Consider the following 22,675-nt stretch of genomic DNA (forward strand, 5'->3'; position numbering starts at 1 on the left):
AGCTTGGGACGGCTGACTTTGTTTTCAGGAACACGCGCCGAGCAGCTGAGGTCTGGATGGACGAGTTCAAACATTTCTACTACGCAGCGGTGCCTTCTGCGCGCAACGTGCCCTATGGAAAGTGAGTGTCGCCGCCCTGTCCTTCTCCTGGGGACCCTGGGAGGGGTGGGGACCCTGGGACAGGTGGGGATAGCTGCCACCCTGTCCTTCTTATAGGGACCCTGGCAGTGTCAACAGGGCTCTCCACTCTGTGCCAGCATGTCCCGGTGGGAGGTCAGCAGGTCATGGGCACCCGAGGCTGGCCAGCACGTGCCATACCATGTAGGCCACCTTACTCTCCCAGCGTTCGGGAATGAGCGTATCTTTCTTTCTTCTAGTATTCAGAGCAGACTGGAGCTCAGGAAAAAGCTGGGCTGCAAGCCCTTCAAGTGGTACCTAGACAATGTCTACCCTGAGCTGAGGTAAGTCCTGGGGCCTGAGTGCACTTGTGACCTCTGAGGGATAAAGGTGACCAAGGAGGCTGCAGAAGCCTCGTGCTTGCTGTGAGCCTGGCTGCCAGGGAGAGCACATGGTCCCCGCCCCACAGGCACCCCGTCTTTTGCAGTTACCCTTGTTCTCTGTGAGAGAAACACTGAAGGGAGAATCCCAAAGCACCCCCGACTTAGTTTGTCCCCTTCTAGTGACAAAGGTGGACTAGTGAGGCAGAGGCTGTCTCCCCATGAGCACACTCCTCTCCCACAACTCCATCAGCTGCTCCGGCCCTCTTAGTGTAGAGTAGCATTAACAGTGATGGTGTCCCAGCTCCTACCGGGGAGTGAGGGACAGACAGCCTCTGCAGAGCCCTGCCTCCACACCTGTAAGCGGTAGGAGCTGTGTCCTGAGGGCACCAGGGGCTCCACTAGAAAACCAGTGGGCTTCTGGCCGCAGATGCCACCAAGTCGTTCTTGTCCTGAAGGACCCGCCCACTTCACCATTTCCACAAAGGAGAACAGTCGAGGGTTAGTTAGAGCATGGCCCTTGATCAGGAGACCACAGCCAGTGCCTCTCAAAGGTGAGGCCAGACTCGTCTCCTTCCTAAACACACAGGTCCCCATACATTCCATCCATTTGTGTACACTGGACCACGTACCCAATCCCACAGGCTGAGCCCTACCGGGCAAGGTCTTGTCTGTGAGAAATACGAAGGGCCAGATGTGACCCCGGGAGTGGCTTCCTAAGGGACAGCCAGCAGCCCGACTTGGTAGTCACTCTCCCTTATCAGAACGTTGGGAAACGTCTCCCGTTTGCCATGTGTTGCTTGGAGATGGTGAGACGGGTTCACTCTGTAGCCCAAGCCGGCCTCAAAGTCTCACAGAAATCCCCCTTCAGCCTTCTAAATGCCGGGATCGTAGGCGTGTGCCATCCTGCCTGGCCCACTTAACCCTCTTAAAGAGTTAGGAATCCAGAGGCTGGGGCCGCCATCATGTCTGGGTGATGCAAAGCTGCCGTCTTGTCTCTGTTGTCTAGGCCATGTGCAGAGGCCATGGTGAACAGGAAGCACAGGGCTGGGGAGGTGGCCTTGGCTCTTACAACGAATGCCTTTCAGGGTTCCAGACCACCAGGACATAGCCTTTGGGGCCTTACAGCAGGGAACCAACTGCCTGGACACCTTGGGACACTTTGCGGATGGAGTTGTTGGGATTTATGAGTGTCACAACGCTGGGGGAAATCAGGTAGGTGGGGAGCATGCTGGCCTGCAGACCCAGAGTCCTCAGGTAGGCGAACATCCTGGCCCCACCAGCAGCCTCGGAGCCAGCTGGATGTTACAGGTATCGAATGCCGCCTCGAGCGGCTCATCCACCGTGGGCTGCGCTGTGCCGGTGAGGGAAATACCGAGGTGGCATCAGCACCTGTTGTTTAGACTACGACTTCCCACCAGCTCTGTCTGTTGTCCCTGCTGAACCCACTGCCGTGTACTGGACCTGCGTCTGCACCCATGTTTGTCCCTAACAGGTCCTTGCTTAGCTTGTGCTCAGCTTCAGTCTTCTCAGGTCAAGGATCAGGGCCCGCTTGGTGGTTGACACGATTTTCCACTCAGCCCGGGATACCTCGCCTCAAAGGCAGCTGGGGTCCAGGACCCCTCTCTTCAGTGCTAGAAATGTTGTAGGACTATGGCTGGCAGGCGCCTGTGCACATGAGCTCTTAAGGTGTGCCTACTTGGATTAAGTCTTCCGTTTTACTTAACTCTGCCGAATTTAAATTGGGGCTGCCATGTGTGGCTCCAGTGCTTGGAGGGAACCCAGAGGCAAAGGTGACACCAGCCGGTGTCCCTCCCGGGACCGAGTCCCCTCTGAGTTAACAGAGTGAGGCTTTGTTGGTCAGGTGACACAAGGATGGGGACTTTAGGTGGCACGGTGCGGGCAGTGTGGATGGGACGCTGTTATCTGGTTCCCAGCCTAGCCTCAGCAGCACAGAGGAAATGGAAGAATGACTGATGGCCACACCTTCTTAGGGATGGCAGCTCCTAAAAGCTTTTCTTAGATGTTTGACAAATTCAGGTTGCTGAAGGACCAGCACAAGGTGGCTGGCTCTGCCGCGTGCACAGCCGAATCAGATTTGGAGTTCAGCGTATTACTCATCTTAAAATAATGAGGTACACAGTCTCCACACGTGACCGTCCCGGCCAGCATCTTCCCACACTTGTCACATGAAGACAGGCTAGCCCCTCAGTGCCCAGGGGTCCCCGTGACGCCTCTGACTCAAGCATGTCTCCAGCTGTTGCCCACACATTGGTGCGTCAGTGAGGGTCCTGGACTTCCACGTCCTGGAGCTGCAGTGTACCAGGGACACTGAGTTCCATCTCCACACGCTGGCACATCTGGAAGGAAGCACACTGGATAGAGCAGACAGACTATATATAAGCCACCCACCCTTCACTGTGGTGACAGAACCGCTTAACAGAGAAGGACCCTTCTGACGTCCCACGGGGACAGCACGGCATGGGAGTACGAGGAGGAAGCGGCCACCTTATGTCCACAATCTACAAGGAGACAGTTGACAGAAAGCGAGGCCGTCTTCAGAAGGGCCCAGCCCCGTGACTCACAGTGTAGGCTCTTCTGTGAGTAGCTTCCTGTGAATGTGCAGCAGCAGAGAGGAGCAGTCCCGTTCCAGGGCAGGGATAGAGAGGGCAAGGAAAGACTGACCGGACAGTGCTGCCTCCAACCTGTCTGTCCTATCTCATTTGCCCCAGTCTCTATACTTCTACCCTCTAATCCTCTCTCTCCCCACTTCTCTGCCCCCACCACGAACACACACACACACACAACACACACACACACACACACACACACACACACACACACACACACACCCCCCTCATGCAGCTCCTGTGCAAAGGCTTGAGACAGTTGAGCACATGGCGAGCACCCAGTTAGGAGCCATGCCGTGCATGGATGTGTAGACGCTTCCTGCAGTCAGGGCTTTGTGAGTACCAGCAGCAGGTTCCCGCAGACTTCAGCCATGTAGACATTCGCTGAAAGCTACAATGTATCATGTATGGAGTTTTCTCAAATTCCACCTTCGCTCATAAATCTGTTTCCAAAGCAGAGTGTGTGGGAGGACTTGTGGGTTAGAGCGACGCTGACCGGATCTCTAACTTGCACTTTGAGCTAAAATACTTAACACAGTTAGCTGTCGCAGTGTGCCAGTCACTCTTGATACAGCTCATTTCGGTCACTGTATTAACAACTTTTCTTGCCTCTCTAACCAAATACTTGACAGAAATACTTGAGGGTGCGTTTATTTTGGCTCCTGGATTGAGAGATCAGCCAGCCCATCATGACTAGACGGGCCAGCCAGAGCGGCAGCGGGAGTGTGCATTTCCACAGCCTCCCAGAACAGACCTGCCAGCTGGGCCCACATGTGCAAACGCATTTCCCACCAAAACATCACGGCTACCAAGGCCAGCTCAGCAGCCACGTGTAGCTTTGTCCTTTAGCTGGGAGTATCCAGCTGGCTCTCAGTTACCTACCCCTGGCGTCCTGGGTCAAGTAGCCTGACTTGAGGTGTGCTTCTGACTTGTGGTCTCTCCCAGGAATGGGCCTTGACTAAGGAGAAGTCGGTGAAGCACATGGACCTGTGCCTTACTGTGGTGGACCGCTCGCCGGGATCACTCATCAGGTTGCAGGGCTGCCGGGAGAACGACAGCAGACAGGTGGGTCCCGGGTCCCAGGCTTTCCCGGCGCTGACAGTGACAAGGACCGGGTGCTTATCCATCTCACACCTGCAGTCCAGTGGCTGCCGTTCATCCTCTGGATGACCATGTCCCATGGTCCCTGTCTCATTTCCTCCCTCGCGCCACAGAGGGTTTTATTTGAAATTACGTGATTCCTTGGACAAAATCCCGGTGATAAACGCCTGTTTCCCCTGCAGAACTTTAGAAAAGTTCCGATCTGAATGGTTAAGGAGATGAGCCTGGGTGGACAGAGACTTACTGCAGGGTAGCCACCTCCTACTGAAAGTGGACTTTGAGCTTTGACTCCATTTCTCCATGGCTAGCAGTTATGTAGGGTGACGTTTTCCTGAGGTTCAGGGCCACAGTAATCTCCTCAGCTCCCTGTCAGTCCCTGGCCATAAGGGGAGCAGCCTGCGGTGCCTGGCTCCACAGCAGGGCGCGCACGTGTCTTACTCTGAGCTCACAGTGAGATCAGAGTCTTCACCTTGGCAAGAGTTGAGGTTCACCTCAGACCTCTCTGCTTCTTCCGTGGACCAGAGCTTATCACAAGCCTTGGAAGCTGGTTCTGTCTGGCTTATTCCTTGGGGAATCTTGGGCAAACCACCTTTCTGAGCCCTGCGGTGACAATCACAGTGCAGACATTAGCAGTCCCTTCTAACCCACCACGGGGGAATGTAGCTAGTCTTCCCACAGTCCCTCCCCAGAAGACAAATGTAGAGGGAAACTGAGGCACGAGGGCCGCCAGAGCCACAGCTCAGCGTCCTTCCATCCACCTGATTGCACAAAGGGAAGCAAAGGCCTAGGTTCCCCACCCACCACCACCAGTTGGTGGTGCGGGGCCACAGCCAGCATCCAGTTCCTGTTTGGATCCTAGGTGTCAGAGAAACGCTTGCAAAGGGTCGGGTCCCCAGTCTGTCCCCCGTACCTGAGTGCTGTGTCCCCACTCCCAGCCCACCCTGTGTTCACCCTCTAAACAGTCATCTCTGTCTGTGTAGTTGTATAGTTTGAGTCAGACCCTATAGAAAAAGATTGGAAATGTTGACCCAGGGAAGGCCACTGTCCCCTGGACCTACCTAGAACACAGCCAGGCCTTTGGGCCGTAAGTCGGTGGTAAAGTGAGACTTTATCTGGTCTGTTAGCCTTTTAAGAAGGAAAAGGCGATAGAGACACTGCCCCAGTGTCCTCTGTGGGGCCCTTAACTGATTCTAAGACAGGGAAGGCTGCTTGGTCTTGGGGATGTGGGAGCGCTGCACCAGTAAACCTGCCACACTGCGGGCGTCCCATCAGGCCAATGCCAGCGCTGAGGAGCACCTTCCAGGGACAGCTGTGACTTCATTGTTCTCTCAGCACCCACTGTCTAGTGGATGCTTCAACATGTGACAGCCCCTCCCCCCAGGAGCCAGACTCTGTGTTCTCTCCACAGGCTCTGTCAGGCTCTAGGCATGCTTTCCATGACAATGAAGGGAAACCAGCAAACTGACAGCAGGGGGGACAGGGAGGGAAGGAGGGAGGCAGTGCAGGTGGCAGAGCCCCTCTCAGGGTGACGGCCCCTGACTTCCACAGTTGGCATCTGATGAGCCAGGTGGAAAATAGCCCAAGGGCTGAGAGAGCCGTGCACGTATTTGCACGGTCAGAGGGGGAGAGGAGGCAAGAGTGAGGAACTCTGAAGTCCACCTCGTCAGAGGGATTTTCAGAAATACTCCAAGGAACCTTACTGCACGTATAAAGTATTAATTAGAGCCATAGACCTTGGTAATAAAGAGAAGCTGTGGGGACAAAAAGGAAAGCCTGTGTGACTTTAAAAACTGAAAGTGTAAATGTTCGAGATGTTTATATTACACAGGGTCAGGGCGCCTCAGACCTCTTGAGGCTGTTAGGCCTTTGTGCATGGCTGAGTGGGTTGGTAGACTTGGTGGGTTGGTTGGTCGAGCGTGCTAGCCTTGGTAGGAGCATGGTGGCGTAGCATGCTCTCCAAGAGTGGCACGTGGGGCCTGTGGCACGGGGGCAGTAGGGACTCGGGAGCAGAGAGAGAAAGAAGGCGGAAATGGCAGGTGTGTGCCCAAGAGAAGCCTGCAGACCCTAGGCTGCCCTTGAACTCCTCCCCCTGCTGTGCTCTGTGTTGCAGAAGTGGGAGCAGATCGAAGGCAACTCCAAACTGCGACACGTGGGGAGCAACCTGTGCCTGGACAGCCGCACTGCCAAGAGCGGAGGCCTGAGTGTGGAGGTGTGCGGCCCGGCCCTGTCACAGCAGTGGAAATTCTCACTCAACCTGCAGCAATAAGAGGCCCCTGGGGCCCACCGTCCACCCGCACACACTGGCCCGGTTTGGTGATCACATAATTATGTTTCTGAAACTTTCCGCAAAACTATATACCTCAGTGTTCCACCATGGTCTGAAAGTCTTGAGTCTCGAGTCCTCAGCGAGGCGTGAGCTGGGCTGACAGCTGTACAGAAGGCAGTGAGCCCCGGGGGCTCAGGACAGAGGGTCCCTCCCAAGGCTGGCCTCTGCCTCCCGCTTTCTGCTTCCTGCTCACACCCCTCAGAGGACAGCCCCGGTGCTGGCCGGAGCAAGTGGACAAGCAGCAATCACGTTTATATTGAGGACAGAGGGAGCAGGGGCAAGCGCCCTCACAGCGAGAACTCGCCAATCTCCACTTCGTTTTGTTTTGTTTTTAACCTGTCCAAAATCATGTGTGTGAACCAGGCATGGCGGCCAGTGCCTGTAACTCCATCACTCAGGAGGCTGAGGCAGGCAAGACCCTGTCTAAGGAGGAAAAAAAAAAATGATTTCCACAAAGCTGACCTTTCCCTGCAGATTTGCTTGTCTTTCCCTGTCCCTGCCCCTGGGCTCAGCTGGCCCCCCGGGGCCACGTCCCCTCTTCCGTTGACATACTTTGCTGTATTTGAACGTGAACTTTCTATGGCGGGACACTAAATAGAGATGCGTATACAGAGAATCACGGTCCGTTCCCCACGCTTTCCCTACATCATCATGTGAACCCCACAGCGCAGCCCGGCCACACGGAGGGGCCTGGGCTTCCAGAGTGAAGGTGCCGGTGCCATGTCTCTGCCTCTGGAGCCTCACCAGCCTGCCCACGCTGCTCTTCCAGTCGGGGGTGTCCCCAAACCGTCGGCCCCGCCCACAAGCACCAACGTTTAAGGGGTTCGCAGCTGGGTTAGAAAGTCCACTTTGTGCCCATTGTCATCTGTAAACCTAGATAGGTCACCTCTTTTGGCAAGTATTGCTTTGGGTTTTCTTTTGACGTTAGATTTCTTTTCTTTAGGGAAACTCAACCCCACAGCTTCTAACTAATGTGATGCCAGCAGGACCCTACTGCCCTGTGACAGACCAGGGGCCCTCGGGACAGCTGTCACATGCTATCCCTAGGCTCAGTGGTTTGAGACCCTGTATGTTGGGTCTTTGGTACTAACCAAGCGTCCGGCAGAGCACAGAAGAGCAGCCCTTCAGCCTGTGTGGGTGGACCCCATGTGTCTGTAGCCCTGGTGTGGGCAACACCCCCCGGGTATGTCCACAGGCTACGGCAGGAATTGTGGGTAGAGTTCGGACCACAAGGTCTGCTCACTCACACGGAGGACCTAGGCATGTGTCAGCCACAGAGGGTGCAGGGGAAGTGACACCCTGTGGGGCCACAAAGCATCACCCATGCTCACCTCAGGTGTCCCAGAGATCTGGGGGACCAGAGCTTCAGGTGGTCAGAGCGCCTGCAGGTGAGTGCTCTGCCTCCCACCTGCCCCAAAGCGGGGTGGGCGGGGCTGGTTTCTTCTGTTTGCGGAGTTCCACGTGTGTGCACACCGTGACCACGGACCCTCTGCGAAGGCCTGGCCAGGTGCTGACCCTCTGTCTTTTCACCCCTGCCAAGCAGCAACAAGAGATACGTTGTAACAGACAGGGTGCCCACGTGTCTAACTAAGTCCATACATGTCCAGCTTCCTGGGTAGACTCTGAGGACTGTCACTCACAGGGACAGGGGCAGAGCTGCCGGGGTTGAGGCAGGAGAGTGCTGGAGTCCAGTCCAAGCACGATGTCCGCTGCTAACCCTGACACCTCTGCACTGCTTCTGTCAGTGACACCACAGATGTGAGACAACATGGGCTGTCCCAACCACACGTGTACCCCGCCCCACCCTGTGGCCTCGTCACCTTTGTACCATCTGATTGTCTGGCCACCAGGGTGCCAACTCAACCCAGCTCCGAGCAGAAGGGGTCTGGGCAAGGCCCTCGGGTGAGCCATGTTTACATGACAGTGTGCCAAAGCGACTTGCTGAGCTTGTATCGTTTTGTAGTCAATCTGGGCTCTCCCACACTCCCACTCCTGTTTTTAAAAAACTTAAAAACTCCCAGGAGCCCTGGGCACGCACAGGCAAAATGGTGGCTGTCCTCTGTGGTGGTCCTCGAGTCTCCGTGAAGCTGAAAATGACGGTGTCTGTGAGTATGTTTTGCAAATTCAAAATATAGTTTGGTAATTTTTTTTTCCAGTTGATTTTTAAAAAAAAAAAAGAACTGCTGTACAGAGCTTGTGCTTTGTCCATTTTATAGATGGAAACCATCCTTGAAATTGTTTAACTTAAATAAAGAGAAGATACTTTATAGATAATGCCCAGCTGTGTCTCTCTCCGTCGCTCTACGAGGTGTGGGACCAGGCAGAGGGTTGGAGTCGAGGTCTCGCTTCTGCCTGCCCTGACGTTTCTCATCGCTCCCTTAAAACACATCCCTGATGCTATGCCCCCCGGGTTTGATGCATTAGTGACAACCGTTTGCAGCGTGGGACAGTTGGGCTGTGCCAGATACCTGGCCAGCCCCTGCCATGCACTTGCACTGGCTTAACTTGCCCTGGACCTGTGCCCTGAACACGTGGCCCACACGCTCTAGGTACCAAATCTCTTACACGTAAGTATTTAAAATGCATGGTCCTGCTCAGCAGCCATGGGGGCTCTGCCACTCATCCTGGCCTTGTACTCGTCTTTGACACACCTTCATGGGACTGGCTATGTATCCAGGGAGATAAACACCGGCCGGTTGTCTTGCAGTTTGGACCATGGTAAGACAGTGAAGGGACTGGCCAGGAGATGCCCGAACCTTCTCAGACCACACTGCATTGGTTTCATTATGTGAGACACCAAAACTGTGGCTCTGTGGCTGTCTGAGAGACAATGGCAGTAACTTGTAACTCAGTGATGTCCTGAGGCCTTGGAGTATCTGAAGAGACTCTAAACTACACTTCTAAAAGGCAATCTATCCCTAGGTCTAGCCTGGGAGCTGGGAGGAGGGTTGTGGCCCTCCTGGGATAGGTATTCAGGGGGCCCCTCTGGGAATTAGAGCCAGCTGCTGAGTTGAGCTTTGGGAAGGGGTAGCCATGGGTGGTTTCTCTTCTGGTATTTCAGTGAGGCCCAGAAAGGCATGGGCCTCGAAGATCATGGGAAGAGCCCTTGGCTTGCCCCAGAAGGCCCCTTGTTACCCTTGAGTGGGAGAGTTCTCCTGAAACCAGGACACCTACAAGTAGTTCAAATACACATGCCCGCTAACTCAGAACAAGAAACCCAGGAGACCGGATTTCAGCTCAGTGCTGAACTGCCTGCCTACTCCCAGGTTCCACCCCGCAGAGGACAGACACCTCTCTCTGATCATGAGTCGTGCTGCTCCTAGGTAGGGCCCCTTGCCTCGAGGCGGGATGTGGGCCTCAGGAGTTTGGGAAGCAGATGGGTAACTAACCTCGTGTGTAATTGTCAGGGGCTAGAAAAGGAACTGTTTGCAGAGCCACACAGCCTCCCCGACTACCGTGTTGGAAGGGTTTGCACCACTGTAGAATGGATGGGACAGCAATAATGGTTTCGAGAGGGTGACTGCTGGCCTACTAAGCCCCTCCCTCCCCCTGCCTTTGGCCTCTCTGGTACCTGCTGGCAGTTCAGAGTTCTCAGGAGAGTCTCAAAAAACACATTGTAGCGGACCACAAAGAAGCCAGCCATGCCAAAGACACAGTGACCTGCTTATTCTCAGCACACTAGGTAACATGTTATCTCATTGCTTCGGAGATTCCAAAGCCCCAGTGAATGCGGAGTGAATGGAAATCTGTAATAATGGATAGAATGCGGAGTGAATGGAAATCTGTAATAATGGATGGAATAGAAAGTAACCGATATTTAAAAAGAAGAACAGAGACAATACCTGCTGTCTGCAAGCTCCAGTCATTGATAGAACACTCCGTGGTTCTCAGAAGTTATGCTGGTGTGGGTGGGCGAGCGCTCCTAGTCTGAGCCTCAGAGCTCCCTCGTGAGCGCCCCCGTGTGGCTGACAGGACACTTGCGTCTCAGCACTCCCTGTTGGAGAATGTGACTTCCTGTCTCTGCCTTTCAGAGAGGGGCTTAACTTTAAATATTCTCTTGCCTGAGTACGAGAATGCTAGATGGATCACACAGAAACTGGCCTGAGATCTGGTGACAGATCAAGTGGGAATAACCATCCCCCATAAGATGGCACCATTTAGTCATCCAGTGGCTCTGGTAGAACAGAAAGGTGACCTCTCAGGAGCTGGAACTCTACCCCATCGCATGCACTGACACAAGAGTCCTAGGCCCTCTGGCCCTTGGCTCCAGAATTTTCCCAGCATCCCTTGGTTTCCAGGGCTGTGAACACAGGCTGAGCGGCATCCCAGGGCTATAGCCTGCAAGTAGCCTGGGTCTTCTCCATCTCCATGACCAGAGAAGCTGCCTGTACGTAACTGGCCGTCAGTCTGTCTAGGAATCCCTGACACCAGTGAGTCAACATCGCCTGCAGGTGCTGTAGCCAAGGAGAGAGCTAAAGGCTCCTCTGCCAGTCTCCTAACACTCGCAGATAAAGCCTAAGGCACAGGCTGAGGGGCCTGGGGTACAGCCAGTCTTCTTCTCTCCCTCGGAACTGTATAGAAAGTGAGGTGGGTGAGAGAGAGAACACACCCCAGAATAAGGAAAAGAAAGAGGCCATATGAGAGCCACCCTTGGCCATGTTGCATATGTATGTGGTTTTGAGATAGCAGGGTAGACCTACCCTGGGCCTAACTCCAGCCATGGACAAGGCAGGTACCCGCTGCCTCCCTGCGTCCCATCCAGGTTCAGTTTGAGGATAAAGGGGGGAGAGAGAGGCTGCTCTTCATACTGAGTTATCACGTGTCACCAGGGTGCCACACGGGAACAAAGGAAAGCTTGAGTGGGAGAACAGAAAAGGTCACGGAGTTCCCTCGGTGACATGAGCTAGGATTGGCCAGCCCTGGGGTATATTTTACCTCTAATTTTCACAGCCCACAAAGTTTTTCCCATTTTGGCACTGGGCAAGCTCTAGCAAGCCAGCCATGAGCCTGGTTGATTTGCCTAGGCCAAGTGAGGCACCAGCTCTGACACTGAGCCTGTCCTGGGGCGGGGGAGGGCTCAGTGCAGTGCTCTGTGTGACAAGAGGTGGTGGGAAGATGGCGGTCCTCCAGGAGAGACCAGGGTAAGCAGTCCCTTTGTAGCAGCTAACACATGGCGGCTCTCAAGAGCTGGAGAGTATTAGAGAAGGCTTGGGGATTCTGAGGAGAAAGTGGGGACCTAAAGAAGCCTCAGTCAGTTTGGGTTTGCACACTAGACCTGCCCCTTGCACACTACACCTGCCCCCTGCACATTAGACCTGCCTCCTGCACACTACACCACCCTTTGCACACTAGACCCATCCCTTGCACACTACACCACCCCTTGCACACTAGACCTGCCCTTTGCACACTACACCACCCTTTGCACACTAGACCCATCCCTTGCACACTACACCACCCCTTTCACACTAGACCTGCCCCTTGCACACTAGACCCACTCCTTGCACACTACACCCACCCCTTGCACACTACACCCACCCCTTGCACACTATACTACCCCTTGGGCCAGTCCACAATGGGAACCCTGTGCCCACTTCTGCTCATTGCTAAGCCATTAGCCTGTGTCATTGCCAATCTCAGCTGTGAACTGGAGGGCTGAGACTCAGGCTGTGCACAGCCCAGGTCCGGGTGAGGCCCTTGGCCTCATTCAGTGTCACTGTGACTGTGGCTCAGCTTGTCCAATGACAAAGTTACCCCTGCTACTCTTCTCCACGGTGGGCTCCTATCAGACCTGGAGGGAGTGGCAGTCTACTACCTCTCCCCCCTCCAGGCCCCAGTTGTCCTTCATGCACACTGTGTGCTTATCCGCTACTGGAGAATACGGTGCAGCATCACGGACCCAAGTGTCTCAGTGCCTCACAAACCTAGACACGGTGGCCAGGGGAAGGACTGTGGAATGCTGCAGCCCTTTCTCATCCATGCCCTGTCACCCTCTTAGTCCCAGTGGCCGTGTTGTCGCTGGTCTCACGTGGGGCTGTGACTTCCATAATTCCAGCCGCCCATACCCCACCACAACACTGTTATGTCTGTTCTGTGGTAATTTGAGGTTCTGCTTCCCCCTGCTGGGCAGACTGGGAACAGCTTCAACCAGAGGTGGGGACATGTCCCAGGAAGACAGGCAGAAAAGCAGGTTTGGGAGATCGTTGGATCCAGGTAAGATCAGGCTGTCAGACTGGTGGCTGTCTGGTTTCTCTGACACTTTTGAGGTTAGACAGCAGCACCTAAACCCATCCCCCTCCCGGCCCCAGTGCAGTCCACCCAGGCCAGGATGGCAGTCTTGGATTCTTAGATCCCCTATACGCTAATGCCCTTGGAGGCTGCAGCCTTGATTTGCCCTCCATGTCTCCTTTGCAAGCTCCTCAGACATTCTGCTTGGCTGCATGGGATCATGAAGGAACCCTCCCCACTCCACCTCATACCAGCTTCCTTGTGCCTGCTCAGAATCAGACCTGACTGCGGTGGCCACACAGCCCTATCAGCATCTGGTACAGACACCAAGGCTTCTTAGCTGGGGGTGGGGTGAGCATGTAACACGCACTCACCTTTCAGAGAGCGAACAGGCGCAGTCTCTTCACTCTCTTGCCCTGCAGAACTGTCTCTCAAACACTCTGGGCTCAGGAGATCCCAGCGGGTCATCTCAGAGGTGTTGGCCCCAGACTTGCCAGCATCACAAAAGGTTTGCTCCAGGAACAAAGGCACTCAGCTTGTGAAGTAGCATCTCCCTCCTGACCTCCCACAGTACCTCAACCCAGTGGCAATGAGTGATAAACCACGCGTTCCGAGCCTCAGCTTTTACTATTAGCGCCCTGGCCAAGGGAGAGATCTGGTTTTCTGATCTCTGCTGATGGGTGATTCTCCTTATACCTCCAGGTCTGGACTAGGCGGCGCTCGGTGGTTTTGTTAGTGATGGGTTGCTGTCCACTGGCTGTGGCCGTCCTTGCTCTCAGGCCAGCCACAGCCAAGTGTTCCCATGAGCTCTAGCTTTGCCTTGAATGTGGTTTGTAAACCCCCGGGCTCTACATGCTGGGCTTCTGTTTTGTTTTGTTTTGTTTTTTTTTTTTTTTTTTTTTTTCGGAGCTGGGGACCGAACCCAGGGCCTTATGGTTTGCTAGGCAAGCGCTCTACCACTGAGCCAAATCCCCAACCCCATGGGCTTCTGTTTTGGAGAAAGGGTCTCACTTCTGACCTGGATAATCCAGGTTGTCCTCAGACTCCCAACAAAGTAAAGTTCCCTTTACCATGCACACATGTACACACACACACACACACACACACACACACACACAGAGGCATGCACACAGACATGCACACATACACACACATGCACACATACACACAGGCATGCACACATACACACACATACACACAGGCATGCACACATACATGCACACATACACACTCTGGGATGACAGGTACGTTCCACTATGTCTAATTATGTGTCAGTGCCCACTGGGAAGACAGGACTTTAGTCTGTTTGTCAATCAGTCAGGACTTTGGAAGGGGGATTTAGATTAGGAAAAGTCATCAGGGTGGTGCTCTTGACTGAATCCTGGTGGCTTTTATAAAAGGACTGGTGAGGCCATCACTTGTCTCCATGAGATGGCTGGGCCACTTCCGGATGCTGCCAGCAACAAACCACCACCAGTCAAGAATCGATTCCCCCTCACCCATGGTCTCTGGATCCTCTAGAACTCCTCCCCTCCTCCTCCCCCCTCCCCCCCCCTCCTCCTCCTCCTCCTCCACCACCATTTTTTCCATCTAGGTGAGGTTACGTCGAAGGCCAGGCTTGAACATGGCTCCACTTCAACATACCAGGGAAATTTTTCCTCCCTATTGATTGTCGTATTCATAGACTGGACACTGCTTTGAGCTAGCTGGGTAGGGTCTCCATGGCCAAGAGAACAGGTGGTTCCCCTATAGTTAACAGAACATTTTGAGACCTTCTAAGTCCCTACCCTGGGACCTACTTGACCTTGGAGGGCAAGGTGAAAACAGTCTCCCTTTTAATCCTATTCATTTGGCCCCCAAGTGTGGTCACAGGAAACCCAGAAGGCCAGTTATCCCAATCTCATACTTTTCTATAATATTTAGATAAAGCTTGGGCAACAAACCTTGAAACTGACATACCTTTTTCCTTTTAAGCAGGTCCTTGTGATGGTTACAGAGTTGCCCACAGCTCCATGGACCTAAGCTCGGATTTGCTATCAATGTATCACACTTTGACTTTCACATTGTCTGTGTAACTTAAGTCTTAGGGAGCCTCTTCCATCCATCTAGCAATCTTACGAAACAAAGTTACGTCACTGAGTCAACAGCCAGCAAGCCTAACTTCGAAGACCTTTTACAAGCTGGCACAACTGGCCTGTGATTGATTAGTTTGGAAGGTATTACAGTGCAACTTCACCTTAAGAAAAGAAAGCTGAGGGGTGGAGAGACAGTCAAGAGCACTGGTTTCTCTTCCAGAGGATCCAGGTTCAATTCCCAGCACCCGCATGGCAGCTCACAACTGTTCATAACTCCAGTGCCAGGGGATCTGTCACCCTCCCACAGATGCGCATGCGGACAAAATACCAACGTACATAAAAATGTTAAAAAAGAAATCATTTTTTAAAAGTTGATTAGTTATACATAATATTACCTGTGTGCATATAGTCAAACTATGGAACCTTTAAGTTCCCAGATGAACCTTATAGGAACCCAGCAAGGTCTTTTCACAACACACAGAGTGATCTATGACAACTGTGACTTCAGTGTTGAATAACGGAAGCAAGGGAGGAGAGTTATGTCATGAGATTAATAGTAGCCACAATGGGGTTGGGGATTTGGCTCAGTGATAGAGCGCTTGCCTAGCAAGCGCAAGGCCCTGGGTTCGGTCCCCAGCTCCGAAAAAAAAGAATAGAAAAAAAAATAGTAGCCACAATGCCTTTAACTCTTTGGCCACAGCTAGGAGCTGTAGTACTAAAGTGAGCCAAGGTTATGGTGTCCCAGCTCTGGGCAACATTTTCCTCATTAGGAAAAAAATCATTTGTAAGAAAGAGTTGCCTGAATATTGTCTCACTCACATGTAAGCCTAATATCTTGGACGTCATCCCCCTTAGACCATCTCCTTTCTTGCTGCCACAGAGTTCGGGGACAGTCTGATTCAGTAACTGGGATTTTGGAGGACATTTTATAACAACGCTTGATCCTGAAGTTGGAGACCCAAATCCTATCTCTAAGCCAGATGGCATAGGGCAATTTATAGAAACGGTATTTATTGATCCCCTATAAAACTGAGCCCAGGGTCCTGAAGCAGTTACTGCCCAGTGCCACACGGCACGGGTGGGACACAGCACTTCTGAGATGACCCCAGATGCCCAGGACGAGTGGTGGGGAGATGGACAGGGAGGAGAAGCAGATCAGAATGTGCAGATGAAGAGAGGAAGAACTGGAAACCCCAGGGTAGTGAGGAACAGCACTGAGGCCACAGTGAAGTCCTGGCCCAAGCTGCTGCTAAGGGCCATATTAGGTTCCTGGCCCTGCAGCAGTGGGGGAATGCCCACCAAAGGCCATGTGGACGGACGTCACTGGTCTGGGCTGCTGCCTGGGCCATGTTGGTGCCTGAGGGCTGAGCATTCCCGCTCCTCACCTGGGCATTGCTGGAGAGCTGGCCCAGGTTGGTGTGAGCAAGGGAGACTCTGCCAGGCTGACCAACTCAGCTACCACACGGGCCCAGATCCAGGGCTCTGAGCTGACCCACACCAACATCTACTCCATCTATGAACTTCTGGAGCGTGTCAAGGGGCCGATCCTACAGAAGCAAAGCTGCAGGATCTCCTCGACACAGGGCGACATCAGGTTATCTAAGTGAAGTCCCTGTGAGGATCCAGTATTGATAGCAGAAGCCAGAGTCCTCAAACCAGACTAATGACTCACTGCGATGGTCATTTGCCAGCTGTTTGGGGAAAGGGGTGTACTGTGAGATGCATCGCGACACAATGAGATTTTTTTAAAATGTGTTTTCTTTTGGGGGAAGGTTGCAAGGGTAGAGGGCGAATATGGATGAATGGAAAGATAGTCGGACTGAGGTGCATGATGTGAAATTCACAAAGAATCAATAAACAGTTCAAAACAAAACAACCTGAACCCAGTGGTTTACACTCGACAGACTTGCTGTGAGTCTGACCACACCTGACTGGACCCGCAGCACCTAGAAACCTGTGCTCGACATCCATTTGCCTGCCTATGAAGACAGACAGTCTCAACAATTCAATGCCCTCCATTCTTATTTCAGACTCTGCCAAACAAACTTAGGGGAACATAGGCGGTCAGGCTTCTCCCATTGTCTCCTGTAAGGAAGACCTCCCAGGGGATGCTGGGGTCACAGCTTCTGACAAAGGAGATCAGGATTTTGTCTGAGAATAAGTCTGCCCAGTGTTTGAGAAGCAGTTAGTTGGTGACTTTGGAGGAATCTTAGAACCTGTTTGTCCCATTTGCCATAAAATAAAGGGGTGGGGGTACAGAAGTCTTGGGCCAGGGTTGCCTTTCCCTACCTGCAGTCCCTCATCTACCTGGACAGGCCTGCCTCGACCTAGCAGACGACAGCTAATGCAGGGCGGTCTGTCCTGGGCAGAGGCTGGCTTATGTATGGGACCTTCCATACCTGCCCATGACTCAGACAACTCCCGCCTCCCACTCCTTTCTTTCAGTCTTTCTTAGGGCCATGCCACTGTCTGTCCTTGGCCTCAGGGACTCTGCCCCAGGATTCCTATAGATCTGTTTGCATTCAAGACATCTGACGCCACCAGTCCTAAAAACCCTTGATTTGCGGGAAGAACCACTCTCTGAGTAAACCACATCAGCTCCAAGAGGTGCCAGGAGCCCCATTTTACTGAGTTCAGTAAGACCACGCTGTATGATGCTCTGCCCCAGCCTCATGCCACCCCAAACCCTCAGTTAAGCAGTTATCAGTAGCTCACAGATGTCACAGAGCTGGAGACAACCAGATACAGACAGGAGGTAGGCAGGAGTTAGCCCATTAGCCCAGGGTCACATGTGTTACATAGTTACAAATGATCAAGGTCCCGGGCAGACTGGGAGGAAGGGAGGGGGTAGCCAAGCCTCAATCATGAGTGAGAGTGTTTTCTAAAAAGCCCAGATTTTAGGCTCTGGGGACCCACCCACCTACCAATTTAGTAATTCCCCATTTTCATTTACAGAAATGCCAGAGAAGGGAATTACTAGTCCATTCTCAGTCACAGTCAACAGGCAGGGCTAGTCCTTTCTTACAGCTGTGCCTCTGCTGCCTGTCACATTCCTATCCCTAGATGAGTCCTCACCTGTGACTTGGCCCCAAGCCTAGTGTCATCCAACTGAAACAGGTCACATTTAGCTCATGGGCCCTCCATGTTGGTTGGAAAGGCTCCAGACACACGCTGGGCTTGCGTTCAGCCACTGCTATTTATCTGCTACTCTTGCCTGGTTTTCATCTGAGACTGAGACTGGCTATTCATATCCACCCTCCCTGTTACCTCATGACACGAACAAGGGGCCAAGGGCTGGAGGTTCCAACAAGGAATGCAGGAAGTGGACTTGGGCACGGGTACCTGCTTGGATTATTTACTCTTTGCTCATATGCCCATGTGTAATAACCCGTGACCTTAATGACCTCCAAGTATAAAATCCACGATCACATACGACCTAGAGAAATGCTCTCTTTGATCCGTTTCCTGGTGTGGGTGCTGGGAACTGAATTTGGGTCCTCTCTTAAGAGCAGCAAGTATCCTTAAACACTAAGCCATCTCTCTAGACCCAGATGGATCTCTCTCTCTCTCTCTGTCTCTCTCTCTCTGTCTCTCTCTCTGTCTCTCTCTGTCTCTCTCTCTCTCTGTCTCTCTCTCTGTCTCTGTCTCTCTCTCTCTTTCTCAGAAACATTAGAAGGAAACTTACAGTTAAAAAAAGAAAAAAGAAAAGAAAAGAAAATTCCCCTGTCTTATTAATAGGTTTTTAAACACCTGTGTGTATACACTCGGCCGCTGTGTACACATTGGGTAGGAACAGGGAGCCTTGTCCAGGGCCTATTCACAGTCAACTCCTGTTTGTGTTAACCTACTGCAGGCGGGTCACACCAGACAGAACATGACCTGTACCCTTGATGAGCCCACAGGAAGTGGGATCTGTCCCACCTGCCTCACAGGAAGTGATGCTGCCACCAGCCTTTGTGGTGACTGCCCCACACACCGTCCTGCACCCAGGCAGTCAGGTGCTGAGCCCAGCTTTGGGGAAGCCGTCACCCATGCCTGGCTTTACATGGGAGATCTGAACCCTTCAGACCTCGTGTCGCCGTGGTGTTCATGTGGACTCCCACACACAAGATATAATAACATCTTGGTGGTGGGTCTCCCTGGGATCCTCCGCCTATGATGACCCAGCTAAGTATCAAAGATGACCCAATGACCGGAGAAGACAATGTCCCAGTCTGAGGCTCTTATCAGCCAAATACCAAACCTGGAAAGGAAAGTGAAAAATACATAGAGTTTTATGATCTGAGCTGAGTTCACGCTGCGACCCCAGAGGCTGAGCTGCTCCGAGGCTTGAGAGCCTGGTGCCTTGAAGAAACGGGAGGGTCTAGAGCGCATGAATCTTTCACTTCTGTGCCTGGTAACAAAATAAAATCCCCTGAGAAACACGCTTAACTGGCCATGAGATGCAGAGCCACCAAGGGCCCCATGTATCCTGTCAGGCCTGGGGAACCAGTGGCTTATGGGATATGCAGGAAGGATTTGGGTCTTGTGCTAAACCCCTCACAAGAATCACTTCTTGGGGGCTGGAGAGATGGCTCAGTGGTTAAGAGCACCCGACTGCTCTTCCAGAGGTCCCGAGTTCAATTCCCAGCAACCACATGGTGGCTCACAACCATCTGTAAAGAGATCTGATGTCCTCTTCTGGTGTGTCTGAAGACAGCTACAGTGTACTTATATATAATAAATGAATAAATCTTAAAAAAAAAAAAAGAATCACTTCTTGGGCCACTGGAATGTGGGTGGGTCTTCAGTGTCCCTCAAAGGCTGAGATCTGAAGTCACATTCCTCTGTCTATGACACTCCTGGGAGCTCGGCAGCCTTTAGGAAGGGTGTCTAGTGGAACAGGGTGTGCCCTTGAAGAGGATTCGAGGACCTGGGCTCCATCCTTTCTCACTATCTACTTCCTGGCTTCATGACGTCAACATCTTTGTTCTACCACGTCCTCCTGTCAAGAAATTCTGCCTTAACCCAAAGCAGAAGGGTGAGCCAATGCTAGCACAATGTTCAGTGTGCAGTAAATAAACACCGTTCTCCAATCTAGCAGACCGGCCTTTTGTCTTGGTGACAGAAAACTGACACAGGGGCCTCTCCCTGGTCACTGGGGTCATCTGATTCCAGAAAAGCCAGTGTCTGGGGACCAAGAGAAGCTGAGCCTGACACCTAACTAATCCTGTGGAGGCAAGGTCTATGTCTGGGAGTCTTTCTAACTCCATACCACATGCCATTAGGACTTTCATGAAAAAAGAAAAGAAAAGCTCTTCAACTTACAGATGCCTCACAGGCTGCAGTACCCACCCTCCCACAACCCCTCCAGCTACCGTCTTCCCACTAGAGTCACAAACAGCACCTCCGACCTGGGAAGGTTGGAGCAGTTGACACGCTGTAGAACATCGCCACCTGCTGGCCTGAGATGCACACCACAGTCTCAGGGAGACTCAGCAGATCCTATCCGTCCCTCAGCAGGGAATAGATTTCTGAGCCCCAAGTCCCTCCGTGGGTGCCAGAATTTACACACTGTGTTTCTTCCTTTGCGTACGCTCCTGTGATAACAGTTTAATTAGGCACAGTAAGAAGTTAACGGTAAAATATAACAACTGTAGCAATGTGCTATATAATAAAAGCTTCCGACTTACGGATCGTTTATTTCCAGAATTTTCCATTTAGCAATTTTGGATCACAGTTGACTTCAGGTAACCAAGACTAAAAATGATGGGGGGGGTGTGGACAACTGCACTTGGAACTCCTACTATCACTCATCCGTGTATATATACACATATATGACTACATACATACACGTGTGTGTGTGTGTTTGTGTATGTGTGTGTGTGTAAACATATTCACACACCAAATCCTAACTGATTTCTTTTTTATAAACTATTAAATGGTCCAAGATTCCAAGAGCAGTTCAGCTCACACACGTACCTGGTCACACGATAGGAAAGAAAGTTCAAGGGAATAGCTTTCCAACTTTGAGACAAAGCGACATACGGACAGCCAACATCTAAATAGACTTTTATTTTTATTTTTCTTGTTTGGACAGAAAAGAAAAGGTCATTGGCCTTCAGTAGTCTCCCTAAGTGTTGGGAACACCTGAACTCAGAAAGAGTGGACTTTGTAGAAAAGCATCACAAATTAAAAATATATTTCTCCATGTGGTAAAAGTGCTTTTGATCCGATTAAGGGTACAGCAAAGGTTATCTCAAACACAAACTGGAATTGGGCCTATGGTCTGTGGCATCGGGGGGTCCCACCACAGGCGTGGGTGCTTGTGGAGAGGGAGGTCACAGATGTGACAAGGTGTGGGGAGCAGCATACTGCCAGACACACCTCAGCTCACTGAATGAGGGAGTCCCCCAAAGCCCCTGCTGAGGACATTCTGCATCTGAGGACGTTAGGTGGATGCGAGATCAGGTGGAAGGGATTCAAGGTGTGGGAAAGTCCTTGTTTCCCATCTGTGGGGACGGTGGGTCCACCTTGGGGCCTGGGCTCCATGGAGATGTGTCAACCTCTGGTGGGAAGGACCTGGGTCTATGGGGGGTCCCACAGACCTTCCTGCCTGGGTCAGTCTCCAGCCAGGGCTTCCTAATCCTGCTGCACATTTCTGGGGGACCCCACCCCCACAGAGGGCGGTGAAGGACTGTGTGTTCATGATGCTACATGGTTCTCAAGACAGGCAATTCTGCCAACAGTGACATGGTGACAGGGTATTCAGCCCGCAGGCTCCCCAGGCACTGATAGCTGTAGCCACATCTGTCCTGGAAGCCAGGTGCCCTTCCTACCCCGCCGCAGGCCAGACACAGAACTGTGATCATGCAGGGAGCTGTGAGGGTGTGTGGTGTCGGGGGTCGGGGGGACGGCGGCACACATCTGTTCACAGTAGACCTTAAGCAATGGTAAGGAATTAACCTGAAGATTGATTGAAAAATAAAAAAAAAAAAAATCCCCAGCATCAGTCTCCCCTCCTCACCCTGCTCGTCACAGCCCCAGAGAATGGAACAGGAACACCCTGTTTACAGTCAGCAAGCTGCAGCCGCTCCTGCCCGGTTGGCTCTGAGTTTTAATGGCACCACACGGCTTCTCTTCTTCCAAGGGAGCCATCTAAGCCCATCGCATGGGAGAGTGCTGGGAACCCATGCCCCGAGTGCTGTGGGGGTGGCACTGAGTGGCCCGTTTTGTAAGCTTGCCTGGTCTGAACTTGAGCCCACCACGACCTTTCGAGCTCTGGAAATCAGAGCACAGTCCACTGGTCCTGTCGCTGGTACCTTCTGAGGTCACGGCCTATCCAGTCACCTGTATCAGGCTCTGGGGAGCCACCCTTGGTGGGGGTGGAGGGGTGATGTGTAAAGCAGACCTCTGACCCCACATGGGCCTTCCAACGGACAGGCAGGTGACAGGCTCCTTCCTTGTCCCTGACACCCCTGGGCCAGCAGTCTCAGTGGGCTGGTGATTCGTCCTCCAGGCCCAGCAGCTCCCTCACAAGTCTCTCTCCAAACTGGGCCCGGCTGTACCTCTTCACGTGGTAGGCGTCTGACATTTTGTACAGGATGTAGGCGTTGTTGACGGCGATGCTGATGGCAAACCAGAACACTTGCTGCCATGTCTTGTTTGGCTTGTGAGAGATGAAATACCTGGGGGGAGAGGGGAGGCACCGCGCTGTGTAGCCGTTTCCTGTGGCTTACACACGCCTTCGTGGAGGAGGGACGCTCTTTAAGACTTAGCAAGTAAGACCCACAAGACTGAGGGGACGCCTGAAACTTGAGAGGTTCACAAGGCCCCACACCA

General features: G+C 52.6%; 2 protein-coding genes across 2 annotated transcripts in view; one reads left to right on the forward strand and one right to left on the reverse strand.

Annotated features, from left to right (window-relative positions):
- Positions 1 to 8,828, forward strand: part of Galnt2 (polypeptide N-acetylgalactosaminyltransferase 2) — a 112,432-nt gene extending 103,604 nt beyond the window's left edge. Inside the window, exons 12-16 of the mRNA XM_032887406.1 lie at positions 29 to 121; positions 378 to 461; positions 1,586 to 1,712; positions 4,073 to 4,192; positions 6,339 to 8,828. Of these exons, the coding sequence (XP_032743297.1) occupies positions 29 to 121; positions 378 to 461; positions 1,586 to 1,712; positions 4,073 to 4,192; positions 6,339 to 6,494 (580 nt within the window). The 3' untranslated portion in view covers positions 6,495 to 8,828. The remainder of the gene's footprint in view (positions 1 to 28; positions 122 to 377; positions 462 to 1,585; positions 1,713 to 4,072; positions 4,193 to 6,338) is intronic.
- Positions 8,829 to 20,891: 12,063 nt separating this feature from the next.
- The window catches only part of Pgbd5 (piggyBac transposable element derived 5), a 62,690-nt gene continuing 60,906 nt past the window's right edge, over positions 20,892 to 22,675 (reverse strand). Inside the window, exon 7 of the mRNA XM_032887618.1 lies at positions 20,892 to 22,521. Within this exon, the coding sequence (XP_032743509.1) occupies positions 22,326 to 22,521 (196 nt within the window). The 3' untranslated portion in view covers positions 20,892 to 22,325. The remainder of the gene's footprint in view (positions 22,522 to 22,675) is intronic.

The sequence above is a fragment of the Rattus rattus genome, chromosome 17 (genome assembly GCF_011064425.1).
Source record: "Rattus rattus isolate New Zealand chromosome 17, Rrattus_CSIRO_v1, whole genome shotgun sequence".
In the NCBI taxonomy this organism is placed as follows: Eukaryota; Metazoa; Chordata; class Mammalia; order Rodentia; family Muridae; genus Rattus; species Rattus rattus.